The 15736-nt window shown below is 46.2% G+C and overlaps 1 protein-coding gene across 1 annotated transcript; it reads left to right on the plus strand.

The window, feature by feature from the left end:
• The first annotated feature begins 8135 nt into the window (after positions 1-8135).
• On the plus strand, positions 8136-10295 carry LOC123429816 (beta-hexosaminidase 2-like). The gene is made up of 2 exons (XM_045113801.1): positions 8136-9006; positions 9126-10295. The coding sequence occupies exons 1-2, from the start codon at positions 8199-8201 to the stop codon at positions 10067-10069; spliced, it is 1752 nt and encodes a 583-aa protein (XP_044969736.1). The 5' UTR covers positions 8136-8198; the 3' UTR covers positions 10070-10295.
• The last annotated feature ends 5441 nt before the right edge of the window (positions 10296-15736 follow it).

Consider the following 15736-nt stretch of genomic DNA (forward strand, 5'->3'; position numbering starts at 1 on the left):
CGGAATAGTCTGTGTATATGCTCCACGTTTAGAGGACTCGCCATTGTTCAGCACGGGTTTGGCAGACCCTACAATACTAGGCGTCTGGCGCATGGAACGACGACCCATTGTAATAGGAGGGGTTGTTGTGGCAGACGGGTGACCTTTTCGGGAAGGAGCTTTCTTCTTTTGCTTGGTCGATGAAGGAGGTATCTTGGGATAATCAGCTACGAGGGTGACCTCGGTGTCTCTAACGCTCATCTGAAAGAAGAACCCATTTTCAAAGATAATCGACGTATCTGGATCGTCATGGAATCCTGGGTCGTCATCCTTGGCATAGTTATCTGGCTGAGGAGGAGGGCGGTTGATTTTCTCTACCCGGCGCCTCCATTCCTGCTTGAACAAAATTGTAGGGGTTTAATTAGACAAGGGACGCTATAAAAATCTGAATTAAGAGAGTTAAGCTATACTGAAACATTCGATGGGGTTATGATTAGAATAGCCTTCCTTGGTGTTGTGACTAATAAAGTCTACCTTTTCTCCTTTATATAGGTCAGCCAATACGAGAACCAATGTCACTGGACTAGTCGAGCCCTCCCATTTGTATTGAGTGGCATCACTCGAACCATTGAATTTCGATATTGAATGGGACCTTCGTTGGAGACGTTGAACACACCGCCTTATGGTCTCGGCCATTTAATCAATCATAGTAAGTCGGAAATGTGTCAACAGTTTAACCTTGGAGACCAACTATCTCACCTTCGAGCCACCTTCTTTATAAGGGCTTCTTGGACGCCAGTTGAACCGCTTCTTCAGAGGAGCGGTTGAGAATTTGGGCACACCCCTTCGGACGAGGGTCAAATAAAGGCATGTCTTCGATATAGACTTAGTCTGAGGTCCACACTTCGAAAGTTGCCTGTGGGGTCCCAACCGGATACCTAGTCCCAACTATGTGCCATACTTCGGCTCCTCCAACTTTGAAAATAGCCCCGTCCTCAGTTCGGGGGACGAGGCAGAAAAATTTCTTCCACAATTCGAAATGGGCTTCGCAACCCAGGAACATCTCACACAGAGCGACAAACCCCGTGATGTGGAGGATGGATCCGGGGGTAAGGTGATGAAGTTGGATCCCGTAATACTCCAACCGGCCCCAAACAAAGGGATGAATAGGGAAGCCCGAGCCTCGTAAGACGAACAAAACGAAGCATACCCTCTCCTCGTGTTGGGAGTAGGGAATCTCACTGCGAAGGCCTCGCCGTTAGCGGAGTTTAGCCCGGGGTGGGAGGGTGTCAGATCTGAGTCACGCAAATACCCTTGCACCTCAAGCTCGCGTACACGGGGCGCGAGACTGAGCAACTATCCCGATCTCCTGGAAGAGAGCCATGAGGGGCGCGAGGATGAGCCTGGGGCAGTCGCCATGTCTTCGTTTCGCTGGTGTTCTTCTCGACGTGTTGGAGGGGACAGTGAGCGTTGCTCGGGGGTACGTGTGGGTTATGTGATGAGTAACTTCTCTTTTTTCTTTGGGAAGGAACCACTTATTTTCATTGGCACACAGGAATCGAGGAGGTGGTTAACCATATGAAAGGAAAATATTAATTTTTGTGGGCCCTTCGATGTTTCATCCTTTGCAGATGAAGGAACAATGCGGAATAGGATCATCCGAATATAAGGTGGAACTCTCCTCGCAAGTCGGAGATCGCAGAAATGTGAAGATGGTGAGCCTAGGTTGCGGCATTGGAGGCTAGTTCGGGGGTTTATGAGGGAGTCCGGGACTAAGGGGTCCTCAAGCTGTGTGTTTGTTCTCCCGGGCTTGTTCGATCATCATTGGAAGTATCGGAATCAAGATGGATTCTTTCGAAGACTTGGTGCACGATCCAAGGCAACATAGTAATCGACATATTCCTTCTCTATTGTAACCGACCTTGTGTAACCTTAGCACCTGTGGTATCTATATAAGATAGGGGGCATAGTTCGTAGGATACTTAATCTCGTTACGATTAGGGTTTAAACCACAACATCTGATCTCGAAGTAGATCAACTCCGTACTTTGTACTACTCTATCAATACCAACAACAGCAGGACATAGGATTTTACCTCCATCAAGTGGGCCCGAACCTGGGTAAAACACCGTCTTCTTCGTCTCTTGTTACCCATCGACCCTAGATCCAAAGTTCAGACCCCCTACTCGAGATCATACGTTTTTGACACCGACACCTGATTCGCCGGTATGGATGCTCGAGGATAACGGGATATATTCGGTTAAATTATTCTATAAGGCCAATAATTTTTTTAGGGGGGGGGGGGGTTTCTGCCACACGTGAGAAACTTGGGAAAGTGTTGTGTCCTCGTAATATGCACGTGTTTCTCTCGTTGTGTGCTTATAACAAAGTGTTGACTAGAGATAACCCTAGTCAAACGAAGAACTATAAATGGTCTTACTTGCCTTTTTTGTAACGATTTGAAATCTGTTCAACACCTTTTCTTTGATTGTGTGCTTGCAAGATTTGTGTGGAGTCTAGTTGGTGAGGGTTTCCAAACTGATCAAGTTACTTGCTTCGATGATGTTTGCTTTATGGAAATTACATAAAAAACATGTGCTTAATGTGGTGACATCTCCCTCCTTAGTATTTGGAGGCTAAGGAATGAATTTTGTTTCCAGGGTCAAACTTGGAAAAGTTGGTATTGCGTTCTTGTGAAACTGTGTGGCTTTCTCCAACAATGGATGGTTCTCTACGACGATATGCACGCGGCTCTTCTTCGATGGTTCATCCTTTTGATAGACTAACACCAAGGAAACTACTTTGCATTGCGTGGAGTGAAGCTTTCGTGAGCTGAAACTGAGATGAGCACCAAGTAGAATATGTTCTAGCCTTTTGCTGTTTTCAGTTTCAGTTGGGGTGTTGTAATAAAAGTGGTAATGCGCTGTTAGATTTTTCTTTAACCTGATTTCTTTAAGTGGTACTCTCTCCATCCCATAAAATAAGTGTGTTTTTCTCTCCCTAATAATAAAGTGTCGTTCGCTTCTGTCATCCGTCGTGTCAGTTTTACAAAAAAGCCCCTGACGTTTCCTAAAATCAACCCGCAGTCCTAATTTAAGTCAGAAAACGAATCATTTTTTTGCATTTTTTAGAAAACCCCCTGATGTTTCAGGTAATCAACCCGCAATCCAGATTTAAGTCAGAAAATGAATCGTTTTTTTGTATTTTTCACAAAACCCCCTCATGTTTCACGTAATCAACCCGCAGTCCGGATTTAAGTCAGCAGAAACATTTTTTTCGTTTTAACAAAAAAACTGACTTTTTAGTTAATCAATCCACATTTTATCTAAAACAAAATTACCCATATTTTTTGAACCGTAACTCCGATTTTAACGTGTTATATATGAAATTTGATTAAAAGAATGTGTAGAATCTAAATAGGATATTATTTTTAGTTGTTGAATACTTCATAAATATTATTTTTGGTGCATACTTAATCTATAGTGCACGGTCTTTTTTCTCTATTTTCGACGACGATACGAATTACAATAAACATCCATTAAATTAAAACCAAATTGAGAGGAAAGAAAACATCGTTAACCACACATGCACACCTTTGAAAAACCATGTGGGGAGAAACAACATATTCCTCATCTTATTCCGAGTGACTATACATTCAAACGCGTTTTCGTTGTGTGAGCACTAAGGCCATCATCGGCAACACAAATGTGATGCCATGTGAAAATATATTGCGTTCAGAGCGTGTGTTATTTTCTCTTCCGTTGCAACGCACGGGCTCTTTTGCTAGTAACTAAAAACGTTTTTATATTATGGGACGGAAGGATAGTTTGTTAGATGCCGCCGATGTAGAGATGTTTGTTGAACCTTGTCTCTTCTTTGCTTCATCTCCCTAATAATAAAGCACGTAGTGCTTGTGTCGTACGTCCTTGGCTATTTTGCAAAAAAGTCCCTATGTTTCTTGGTATTCAATCCGCGGTCCTCTCATAAGTCAATTGACCTTGCCTTGCATCTCAACCTCTGGCGCATCTCCACCACCGCCCCCGCCGCAGTCCCATCCCTCGCCACGCGCCGCCGCAGCCGTCCCCCGCCGGGCCCTGCCGCAGCCGGCCCATGCCCCGTGTTGTTGCGCACCGCCCCCGCCCGCTGCAGCCGGCACCCATCGCGGCGCCGCCAACGCCCCTTCGCCGTGCGCCTTCCCCACCCGTGCAAATCAAGCGGTGGTTGACGCGTTGAGGGAGACAGAGGCGGCGGCGCAGCGGAAGCGGAGAGGCGGGGGGCTACGGCTGCTGGACATCACAGAGGGGAGAGAAAGACATCCGCCGCGCGCGCCTGTCCCCGGAACACGAACACCAAAGCCAGCGTCGGCGTTGCCGCGTGGCGTCAAGGCGGTGCTGGTGACCTCTAGCCAGCTCCACAACCTCGACCCGCAGCTCCATGTGCCGCCGCTCCTCCTTGCCAACACCCTCATCGCCGCCATCGCCCGTGCCGCCCTCCCGCGCCTCGACATCCCGCTCCTCCGCCACATCGTGCGCCGCGTCCACCCCTTCCGCCCCGACGCCTTCACCTTCCCGCCGCTCATCCATGCGGCGTCGGCGCACGCCTCCGAGGCGAAGCTCCACGCATGTGCGCTCCGCGCGGAATGGACTTGCCAACGAGGCAATTGAGGCATATAGTCGTATGCAGAAGCATGAGGGTCTGAAGCTCGGGTACTTTCTTTCACAGGCAGCATCAATGGCTCATAGATACGATGATGGTTCTTGATTTTCCCAATCAATCCATCGCCCAGGTCGGCGGCGGGACGATGAACCCCCTCACCTTCCTCCGGGTGATGGGACCCGAGCCGTGGAACGTCACGTGAGTACCCTGCATATTATCCATCCAAGTTCAACCAATGCACATTTGCAAATGCAGTACAATTCAGAACAACGAGTTACTGAATAGTACGTACTTGATGCTTGTAATTGAGACAATGCGTTTGCCCCCATTTCTGACATGCTAACATGACGCTCTCTGTTGAATTGAATGAAGCTATGTGGAGCCGAGCTTGAGGCCCGACGACAGTCGGTACGACGACAACCCCAACAGACTCCGGTGCCACACCCAGTTCCAGGTTACTTCATAACATCATCTTGTTCCACCACACATTTTTATTTTTGCTTGCTCAGGCTCGAACCGATCACTGGTTCCTGGCCATGCTCTTTTGACAAACAACAAGTGATTCTGGAACCTGATCCAGCGAACTTGTAGGATCTCTTCCTGCACAGCCTTTCAGCGTTAGGTATTATCATTACTTCTTCTGAATAACATGGTACTTCGTCATGTTTTAGAGTATGCTCCAAGTTCTCATAGTTGTGAAAGCTTTGCTATATGTATGTGATTGGAGAAATTATATAGCTGATTCATCAACCATGCCCCCCTCCCCCACCAAGAGCACGCGAACATGGCGGCCACGAGATTGATGATGCTCTCCCCTGTCCTCAAACTACACACTGCTCTGACGCAACCATCATGTGAAGAATGTATATGACAGTTCATTCAAACAACCTCCTGGTTGGATAATGCTAATTTGCCATTAGTTAGACAGGTGATTAGGCCTACAAAGGAATGTTTCAACCGATTAAGAAATAATCTGGCATTAATTGGTTATGTGATGCATTCTGATGTGCCAAGGCAAGAGAAAGTGTAAGTTTTACTTTTATAAGGGGTGCGTGCAATTTTAATACTATTACTCTATTTCTTCCTCTCATTTTCTGATGTCTTCTCAGACTTAACTTCTTACTCATACCCAATACACCAACAAAAGGAAGTTGTAGCAATTTAGAAGTCATGACAGTTGCCATGTTTAGTTATTTTCATCCTTTTTATGTGGCAATACGAGATATGTTCCACTGAAAACTAGGTATGTTCATATCAAACCTCTTTCTATGTGAAAAATACTTATGTTCGTATCAGACCTCTTTCTATGTGAAAAATACTAATTTCATATAAGGTTCAGAAGCATTAATGTTTCAATTTGACCTGGAATATGATTGTCTTGAGTGGACAATGCCCTCCTTGTAGCTTTCATTAGGCAATAGGAACTGTTGTAGCAAATAGAAACAACCTACAAATGTGTCATTTTGCAGCAGCTTGCAAGTGAGTGAGGACTTGGGGAGGACCATCACTACCAACCAAGGAGCACCAGCGGAAAGATATCACACTATAGCTTGGTCCCTTTTCCGTGGAGGTTGGTCTGTCCTGTTCTTCAAATCAATTTGGCATGCATGGATTATTAGTTGCGCGGTGTTGTTCTAATCTGATAATCGCGGCCTTCATGCGCGCCTTGTCGGCCTCCGTGCTGGCCTTGGCTGGCTGACCGCATCTTCCCCGTCCTGCCCGGGGCGGGGCGACGATCGACATGCTCTCTTGAGGCGAGGACGAGGCGGCGGCCGCGGCCTTCCTGCACACCTTCTCGCGCCTCAGCCGGCACCATTAGGTCCTGACCCTGCTCCGTGCGGGTGCTCATCGAAGGAGGAGGGCATAACTTCTCAGCAGACAGGTTCATGGTAGACAACACAGTAGCAGCACTCTGACAAGAACCAGCACCAAGAATTTCAGGGCATGAGGAGACAACCCGAGCAATGTCGAATGCCTCCATTTCTATCCGAGTAAAAAAAAATCACTGATTTCTGCGGAAACTTCATGTTTAGAACCCATGGGCACTGGCCAAACAGTTGTAGCAAGCTATCTATCTGAATGCCAAATTTACACAACATACTGACAAGAAGATACAACTTCGTACCAGATTTTCCAAACACAAATCTTGGATGTTCTTTGTTCAGCCTTACCAACATAGGCTTGTTGTTGGAACCCATCATATCAAGAAATTCAAGCATTTTAAGAGTTCGTCTCCAGTTGTGCATGCTCTCATCTGACAAACCCCCTCTGAACCATCCTAGCATAATATCAGAGGTTTTCACCTTATCCAAAACATGCAGAAACTCAGCATAAAATTACCAAACGAGAATGCCTTTTTTTAATAGCGTCAATTGTTATTGTAGTGCAAGTCGTTTGGGCCAAGCCCAAAATTCATAAAATGTTCAAAAAAATATTTATTTTAAAAATATTCCTTTTCAAACAAAATTTGAAAATTCATAAAAACAATACTTCTTAAAAAATATTACAATTTTTATGCATACATCAATTTTTTTTTAAAAAATTAACATTTAATCTTATCATCAACAATTATTAAAAATCCATATAAAAAATGATGCACAATAACACATGAAGCAAGTTTCGCAAAAAACAATAAAAAACTATTATTCAAAAAGTATTTATGGAAATTATGTTGTAGACACAAATGTCATTTCCAATCAAAAAAATTATTATCACAGAATAAAAAGATCCTTTTAAAAAAATAACAATTTGTCTTTTACAACAAATTAGAAATTTAACTATTATAAAAAAATTCATCCAGTTTTTATGTAAGTAGTACCTAAACATTTAACATTATTATACATATTTATTTTAATTAACGCCGCATAATAACACAACAAGCAGATTATATTTTTTTCTTGCCCGGTACAACGCACGGGCATTTGAACTAGTTAATAAAAAGTAGAACAGGAAGGAGCCCTTTTATATAAAGAAAACATCGTCCGTGAAGTACTTCCGCTAAAAAAAGCCAACCCTGGTTCGTCTGCCACCATATGGCTCATGCGTAATGCGCTCGAGCGCTACTGCACCAGCGACACCATTAAAATAAACCGACGTGTTACCGTGTTTACCTAGGATCTTACAATACAATCAGCAGGCCGTACACTGTCTGATTACGTCCGCCTTGTAGGAGTACAACAGTAATAAACTATTACTGCCGTTACAGCCGTTCCACTACATCTTTTGGGCCAAAGGAACCCAATAGAAAACGTGTACTTATCGCAGGCTGCCCGGCATACATAAACCAGAACGCCGGCATCGTAGATACAGTATGAGATAAAACGCCACGAAACCGTAGTTTTCAGAAATGGACGAACGGTAGAGCCAAGGCGCCCTGAAAAAGCCACTTGGAGCCTTGCGATAAGCGCGCGTAGATGACAACAACACGCCGAGCGATGCCGTTAATCACATAGCTAAGCTATGCCTTATATAAATCGAATGACACATAGATGCATACACCCATCCATCAAGCCATCTGCCAATCATACGCTGCAGCGGCACAGAGCAGCTCGAGCCAAACCACAAATGGCGGCGAAGAAGGGCCTTCTCGCCGCCGTCCTGCTCCTGTCCTTGCTGAGCTCGCCGCTGCCGTCCCGCGCCCAGGCATCGTCGTCGTTCCCCGTCAATGTCTGGCCCAAGCCGACGTCCATGTCCTGGGCGGAGCCCCTCGCCGCCATGCCGGTGTCCGCGTCGTTCCGCATCCTCGGGACGTCCGGGAACAACCCATACCTCGTCTCCGCCGCGCAGCGCTACACCGCGCTGCTCTTCGCCGAGAGGTACAGGCCCATCGTCCGGCCGGCGGTCAATGTCACCGCCGGGGGCCCCCCGCTCCAGAGCCTGTCCGTGTCCGTGTCCGACCTGTCCGCCCCGCTCCAGGACGGCGTGGACGAGTCCTACGCGCTGGAGATCCTCCCCACGGGCGTGGCCACCGTCACGGCGGCCACGGTGTGGGGCGCCATGCACGGGCTGGAGTCGTTCTCGCAGCTCGCGTGGAGGGGCCGGCAAGGGGAGCTGCTGGTGGCCGCCGGCGTGCGCGTGGAGGACAAGCCTTTGTACCAGCACCGTGGCCTGATGCTCGACACCGGGAGGACCTACTTCCCCGTCGTGGACATCCTGCGGACGATCGACACCATGGCGGCCAACAAGATGAACGTGTTCCACTGGCACATCACGGACTCGCAGTCGTTCCCCATCGAGCTGCCGTCCGAGCCAATGCTCGCGGAGATGGGAGCGTACGGTGAGGACATGAGGTACACCGTCGAGGACGTCAAGCGCATCGTCGAGTTCGCCATGAGCCGCGGCGTCCGCGTCGTGCCGGAGATAGACGCACCGGGTAATTTATAAGCACGCTATTCGGCCCTTTAAGCAATATTGTGCTGACACGGCCCAGTTTCTAAGGTAATACGGCCCAGTTGATGAAGGGGCTAATCTAATCTCTTGTGGTCATTTCAGGCCACACGGCGTCGTGGGCCGGCGCTTACCCAGAGGCGGTGTCGTGCGCGGGCAAGTTCTGGCTGCCGGACGCGAGCGACTGGGGCAGCAGGCTGGCGGCGGAGCCGGGGTCCGGCCAGCTGAACCCGCTGGAGCCCAAGACGTACGAGGTCATGTCCAACATCATCAACGACATCACCTCCATGTTCCCGGACGGCTTCTACCACGCCGGCGCCGACGAGGTCACGCCGGGATGCTGGAAGACGGACCCGTCGATCCAGGCGGACATGGAGAAGGGCGGCACCCTGAGCCAGCTCCTGGAGCGGTACGTCCGCGCGGTGCACCCGCACGTGGTGTCCAAGAACCGGACGGTGGTGTTCTGGGAGGACGTGCTGCTGGACGTGGAGGTGAACGTGAGCGCGTCGGCGATCCCGCCGGCGACGACCGTCCTGCAGACCTGGAACAACGGGGCCAACAACACCAAGCTGATCGTGCAGGCCGGGTACCGCGCCATCGTCTCCTCGGCCTCCTTCTACTACCTCGACTGCGGCCACGGCGACTTCGTGGGGAACAACAGCGAGTACGACGACCCCAGGAGCGACTTCGACACCAAGGGGGGCTCCTGGTGCGGGCCGTTCAAGACGTGGCAGCGGGTGTACGACTACGACATCGCGTACGGGCTGACGGCGGAGGAGGGCAAGCTGGTCATCGGCGGCGAGGTGGCGCTGTGGACGGAGCAGGCCGACTCGACGGTCCTGGACGCAAGGATCTGGCCGCGGGCGTCGGCCATGGGGGAGGCGCTGTGGTCAGGCAACCGCGACGCGTCCGGCAGGAAGCGGTACGCGGAGGCCACGGACAGGCTCAACGACTGGCGGCACCGCATGGTGGGCAGAGGGATCCGCGCCGAGCCCATCCAGCCGCTCTGGTGCCGGACCCGCCCGGGAATGTGCGACCTGGTTCGGTAAGGACCCGACAAGAAGCGGCGCGCGTGTACGCGGCCGTTGCGTGTGCCAACTCTCAGCATTACCCACCTTTTCATATCATATCAAACGTGTTTCCTTTCCTTTTTGTTGTGTGATTGTGCGGAGAATACTACCGGCAGTGCCATTTTTTGTCGATTTGTTCTTTGTTTGTAAATGTGAAGTGGACGGCATGTTATATTATCCAATGCGCAGTTGTGCCTTCTTCAAAGCCGGCCTTTTCATTGGACCCATTCGCCAAATGAGTTGCTTCTAGTACTGGCGATTGATTTCATTAAAGTAATGCCTAGTTGTTTCTGTCAATCAACTTCTGCTTTTTCCTCCGGAAGTTTCTTCATTATCGCTTAATTGCTTATTTCGCGATATCACATGGACAGTAGAGCTTTTTATTTTAGGAGTTTTTCCTAGTTGGTAATTTGATTCATATAGAATTCTTCTCTAAGATTTTTTTTTTGTACTATCTCTCATAGTATTTGTAGCATCCACTCAAACATTTTTGAAAGAATTCTTTATTTTTCTACTATGATGTAATCAAAGAACCCAAAATCATGTGGTATTGGGATGAACGTGATATTTCGATCCCATGTTTTTCTATTGCCGTATTTTTAGAATCCTACACATAAAAAAGGTACTTGTAATTGTTTAAATATAGTACGAGCTATAGGCCCATATGATGATTTTTGAAATCTCTCCACGTCCATGTGGGAAAATGACTAGATGATGTGGAAAGTATGGTCTCACCTCGGATTGGGAGAAGTAGTTGGATCTCCTTATAAGTGGTTTCGTTTCACATGCTATTGGAGCTTGAGTATGAAAGTGATTTCTGGGCGCTCCTCCTCCGTCGACCGCCTCGCCGGTCAGAAACGAAGAGTGTGTAATAGAGGCGCCACGAATTTAAAACGTCGGGTCGCATCTGCTCTACCTCCACGCGCACTCCATCCCGTAATATCATGTACGAGAGAGGGGTGATTATGTTTTTTGAGAGTTTCTTCTACATTATTGTCCTTGTCGTTCGTCTATGCCCATTACATCATCTATGTTTGTGTCACCTTCGTCATCATCATGTCCAACGAAACCGACCGACTTACTGCCGTCGAGGACGTCGTTGCCAGCACCGTCGCTATGGTTTCGTCATGGCCTACTAGAGGTATAACTCGTTTACTCCATTCATGATTCTTATTGTGTTAGCCATACCATCGTTATATGTAGATGATTCTACTGTTTGCGTAGTATGTGATTATGTAATTGAATGTCAATATATGTTTAGTACTGTCAATGTCATGCTCATGATTATTTTTTGAATTGAATTAACCGGAAAAATGCTTATATACTCAACAACAAACACATGGTAAAGCATGCATCCTTGCCAAAAAAACACTCACTAGCAAAGCCAACTCGAACGTGGATCATCAAAATGGAACTTCTTAAATGTCCATGAGGATAGGGGGAGGCAATCCAACTGCACGTATCAAATGTCCACTATCAAGTTATCCGCTTTCAAGTTACTTTTCTACACCAGAGCTATTCAAAACAAGCAAAGATAAATAAGATATTCTCAAAATTGAAACATAAATATTCGGATGTGGTAATAATTTGAATTAAAAATTACAATCCAAACATAAAATTTCGCAATAAATCAGTTTATATATAAATTTAGGAACAACTGCATTTCCCCCCAATTGAAACATATCCATAGGATTTGCCCTTACTTTCTGACTTTGTCGAGTTTTGTCCATAGATTTGCCCTCGAGGTTGCCCAAATACCCTTTGATCGTGTTTTTAGAATCCCGCAAATCAAAGAGGCCCTTATAGTCACATGCTAAAGGTTGCCTCCTTGCCCAAACACCACTCAGTAGCAAAGGCAACCCGAACGATGGATCATCAAAATGGAACTTCTTAAATGTCTATGGGGATAAGGCGGAGGCAATCCAATCGCACGTACCAAATGCCCACTTTCAGTTTATTTTTCTATACCCAACCCATTCAAAATAATCAAAGATAAATAACATACTCTTACAATTGAAAGATAAATATCCAAATTCAACAATAATTGAACTAAAAAATAATAGTAGAAACATAATTTTTTCAAATAAATTATTTCACATTAAATTTAGGGACAAATACAATTTTTCCCGAGTTGGAACTTCCCGTGGGATTTGCGCTTACTTTTTAACTATGCTCAGATTTGCCCATAGATTTGCCTCCGAGGTCGCCCGAAGGCACTTCGACCGTTTGACTATTGATATATCTTCAACATATCGATAATTTATAAAGCACGCATGTCATGTTTTGATGCACTTTTATGTGATTTTTTGAAACTAATCTATTGACCTAGTAACAAGTGTCAGTTTCTATTTTTGGCTATTTTTTATTTCGTAGAAAATCCATACCAAACGAAGTCCAAATGTCATGAAACTTTCCGGTGATATTTTATGGACCAGAAGAGACCTAGGAAGCATTGGAGGAGGACCAAACGATATCTAGGGTGGCACAAGCTTGAGTGCCCCCCTAGGACGTGCCACCAGAGCTTACGTGACCCACACGCATCCCCCGGCGTGAATCCAGGGAGCCTGTGAGAGAAAAAAAATCGATTGCATCATCTGGTGCTCCCACCCAAATGGATGTCGATCTTGCTCCTCATCTCATTGTTTCGCAGATGGAAGAGGAAGAAAAGAAATCTGAAGAGCCCATGGATCAAGAAGTAATTGCAGCACTAGTTATCCCGCAAGTCCCTCAGCATGAGGTCCTTGTACCTTCATCTAAGGAGTTGGAAGGGAAAGAAAAGTCCATAGCTACCAAAAGTCTAAAAGTTGTCGAAGGAGTTCCAACAAGAAAAAATGATGATTTTTCAAGTTCTTAAAATCCATCAGTGCAAGGAAAGTCGAGGACGTCGCACGCTCCTCGTAAATCTATTAACAAAGGTAAACCTGTTGCCGATGATGTTTGGACTCAACACATGGTCGAGGAACAATAAACGAGAAGTTTCACAATTCAAAAAATGCACTCTTCAGGATTAGTCCATATGAAGGAGAACAAACATCTTTAGCGCCAAGTGTTAGAGCATATTTCTCCATGCGTGGTTTTGGTAATTGATGACAACCCCTATGGATTAATGGTTGCCTTGAGTTATATTCGAAGGATTTGTCCATAGGCACTTCTTGAAGTCCATGTGTTCGTTTCAAGGAGTTTATATGGTGACTGATACGTCCATTTTGCATCATGCTTTCATGTTGATATTTATTGCTTTTTGGGCTGTTATATTACTTGTGATACCATATTTATGCCTTTTCTCTCTTATTTTGCAAGGTTTATTTGAAGAGGGAGAATTCAGGCAGCTGGAATTCTGGACTGGAAAAGGAGCAAATCCTAGTCCACTATTCTGCACATCTCCAAATGCCCTAAAACGTTACGTGGATTTTTTCTGGAATATATAAAAAATACTGGGCCAAAGAACTGCCAGAGGGGGCCACCAGGGCTCCACAAACCCCCACTCCACCACCACCCCCCTGGTGGCGCAGGGCAAGCTTGTGGGCTGCCTGACGGCCCACTAGCCCCCCTCTTTTGCTATATGAAGGGTTTTGGTCTGGCAAAAAATGCCACGGGGCGGAACTTGAGCAGATCCAATCTAGAGCTTCGGCAGGACGATCCTGCCGGGAAAACTTCCCTCCCGGAGGGGGAAATCGTCGCCATCGTCATCACCAACACTCATCTCGTCGGAGGGGAGGCATCTTCATCAACATCTTCATCAGCACCATCTCCTCTCCAATCCCTAGTTCATCTCTTGTAACCAATCTTCGTCTCGCGACTCCGATTGGTACTTGTAAGGTTGCTAGTAGTGTTGATTACTCTTTGTAGTTGGTGCTATTTGGATTACTTGGTGGAAGAGTTTATGTTCAGATCCTTGATGCTATTCATTACACCTGTGATCATGATTATGATTATGTTTTGTGAGTAGTTACTTTTGTTCCCGAGGACATGGGATAAGTCATGTTAATAATAGTCATGTGAATTTGATATTCGTTCGGTATTTTGATATGATGTATGTTGTTTTTCCTCTAGTGGTGTTATGTGAACGTCGACTACATAACACTTCACCATATTTGGGCCTACAGGAAGGCATTGGGAAGTAGTAAGTAGATGATGGGTTGCTGGAGTGACATAAGCTTAAACCCCAGTCTATGTGTTGCTTCGTGAGGGGCTGATTTGGATCCACTAGTTTAATGCTATGGTTAGACTTTGTCTTAATTCTTCTTTTGTAGTTGCGGATGCTTGCGAGAGAGGTTAATCATAAGTGGGATGCTTGTCCAAGTAAGGGCAATACCCAAGCGCCGGTCCACCCACATATCAAACTATCAAAGTAACGAATGTGAATCATATGAACATGATGAAACTAGCATGACAGAAATTCCCGTGTGTCCTCGGGAGCATTTTTCCTCTTATAAGACTTTGTTCAGGCTTGTCCCTTGCTACAAAAGGGATTGGCCCACTTGCTGCACCGTTGCTACTACTTGTTACTTGTTACTCTTTGCTTGCTACATTTCACCTCGCTACGTAATCACTTGTTACCGCTACTTTCAGTGCTTGCAGTTATTACCTTGCTGAAATCCGTTAATCAGAGCCTTCTGCTCCTCGTTGGGTTTGACACTCTTACTTATCAAAAGGACTACGATTGATCCCCTATACTTGTGGGTCATCAAGACTCTTTTCTGGCGCCGTTGCCGGGGAGTGAAGCGCCTTTGGTAAGTGGAAATTGGTAAGGAAACATTTATATATTATGCTGAAATTTATTGTCACTTGTCACTATGGAAACTGTTCCTTTGAGGAGTTTGTTCGGGGTATCTTCACCACAAACGGAAGCACGAGTAGTTGCTCCTCAACCTGCTGACAGGGAAATCTTTCAGTACATCGTGATCGGAACTTTATTTATAACTTTTGGCCTCGTGACAGGGAAAGCATAGCTCAAGCTTGGGGAGGCTCAAATCAATGCTATATTCATGCCCCAATCATGAGCTCTCGAGAGAAATCATCACTCAAAACTTTTATGCTCGGCTTTCTCATGAAGATCGTACCATGCTTGACACTTCTTGTGCCGGTTCTTTTATGAAGAAGGATATTGATCACAAGTGGAATTTATTGGAGAGAATCAAACGCAACTCTGAAGATTGGGAGCTGGAGGAAGGTAAGGAGTCAGGTATGGATTTCCAGTTTGATTGCGTTAAATCTTTTGTTGAGACAAACACTTCTAGATATTTTAGCGCTAAGTATGGACTTGACTCTGAGATAGTAGCTTCTCTATGTGAATCTTTTGCTGCTCATGTTGATCTTCCCAAAGAGAAGTGGTTTAAATATCATCCTCCTGTAGAAAGCAACATAGCCAAAACCAATCTAGTTGAGGAGAAAGTGATTGCTTTTAGTGATCCTGTTGTTCCTTGTGCTTACATTGAGAAACCACCATACCCTGCTAGGATAAAGGATTATTCTAAAGCTCCAACTGTGATACGTAGGGGTTACATTAGACCACTTGCACCCCCTGAGGAGATTAGAGTTGAACCTAGTGTTGCTATTATCAAAGATCTCTTAGCCGAAGATATAGACGGGCATGTTATCAAATTTTGTGAGGACTCCGCTAGAATTGCTAAACCTCACGGGAAA

The sequence above is a fragment of the Hordeum vulgare genome, chromosome 2H, assembly GCF_904849725.1.
Source record: "Hordeum vulgare subsp. vulgare chromosome 2H, MorexV3_pseudomolecules_assembly, whole genome shotgun sequence".
In the NCBI taxonomy this organism is placed as follows: domain Eukaryota; kingdom Viridiplantae; phylum Streptophyta; class Magnoliopsida; order Poales; family Poaceae; genus Hordeum; species Hordeum vulgare.

Coding starts and splice junctions, on each gene's coding strand:
- LOC123429816 (XM_045113801.1), top strand. CDS start 8,199: ATGGCGGCGAAGAAGGGCCTTCTCGCCGCCGTCCTGCTCCTGTCCTTG. Junction 9,007..9,125: donor GCCGGAGATAGACGCACCGG/GTAATTTATAAG, acceptor TGGTCATTTCAG/GCCACACGGCGTCGTGGGCC.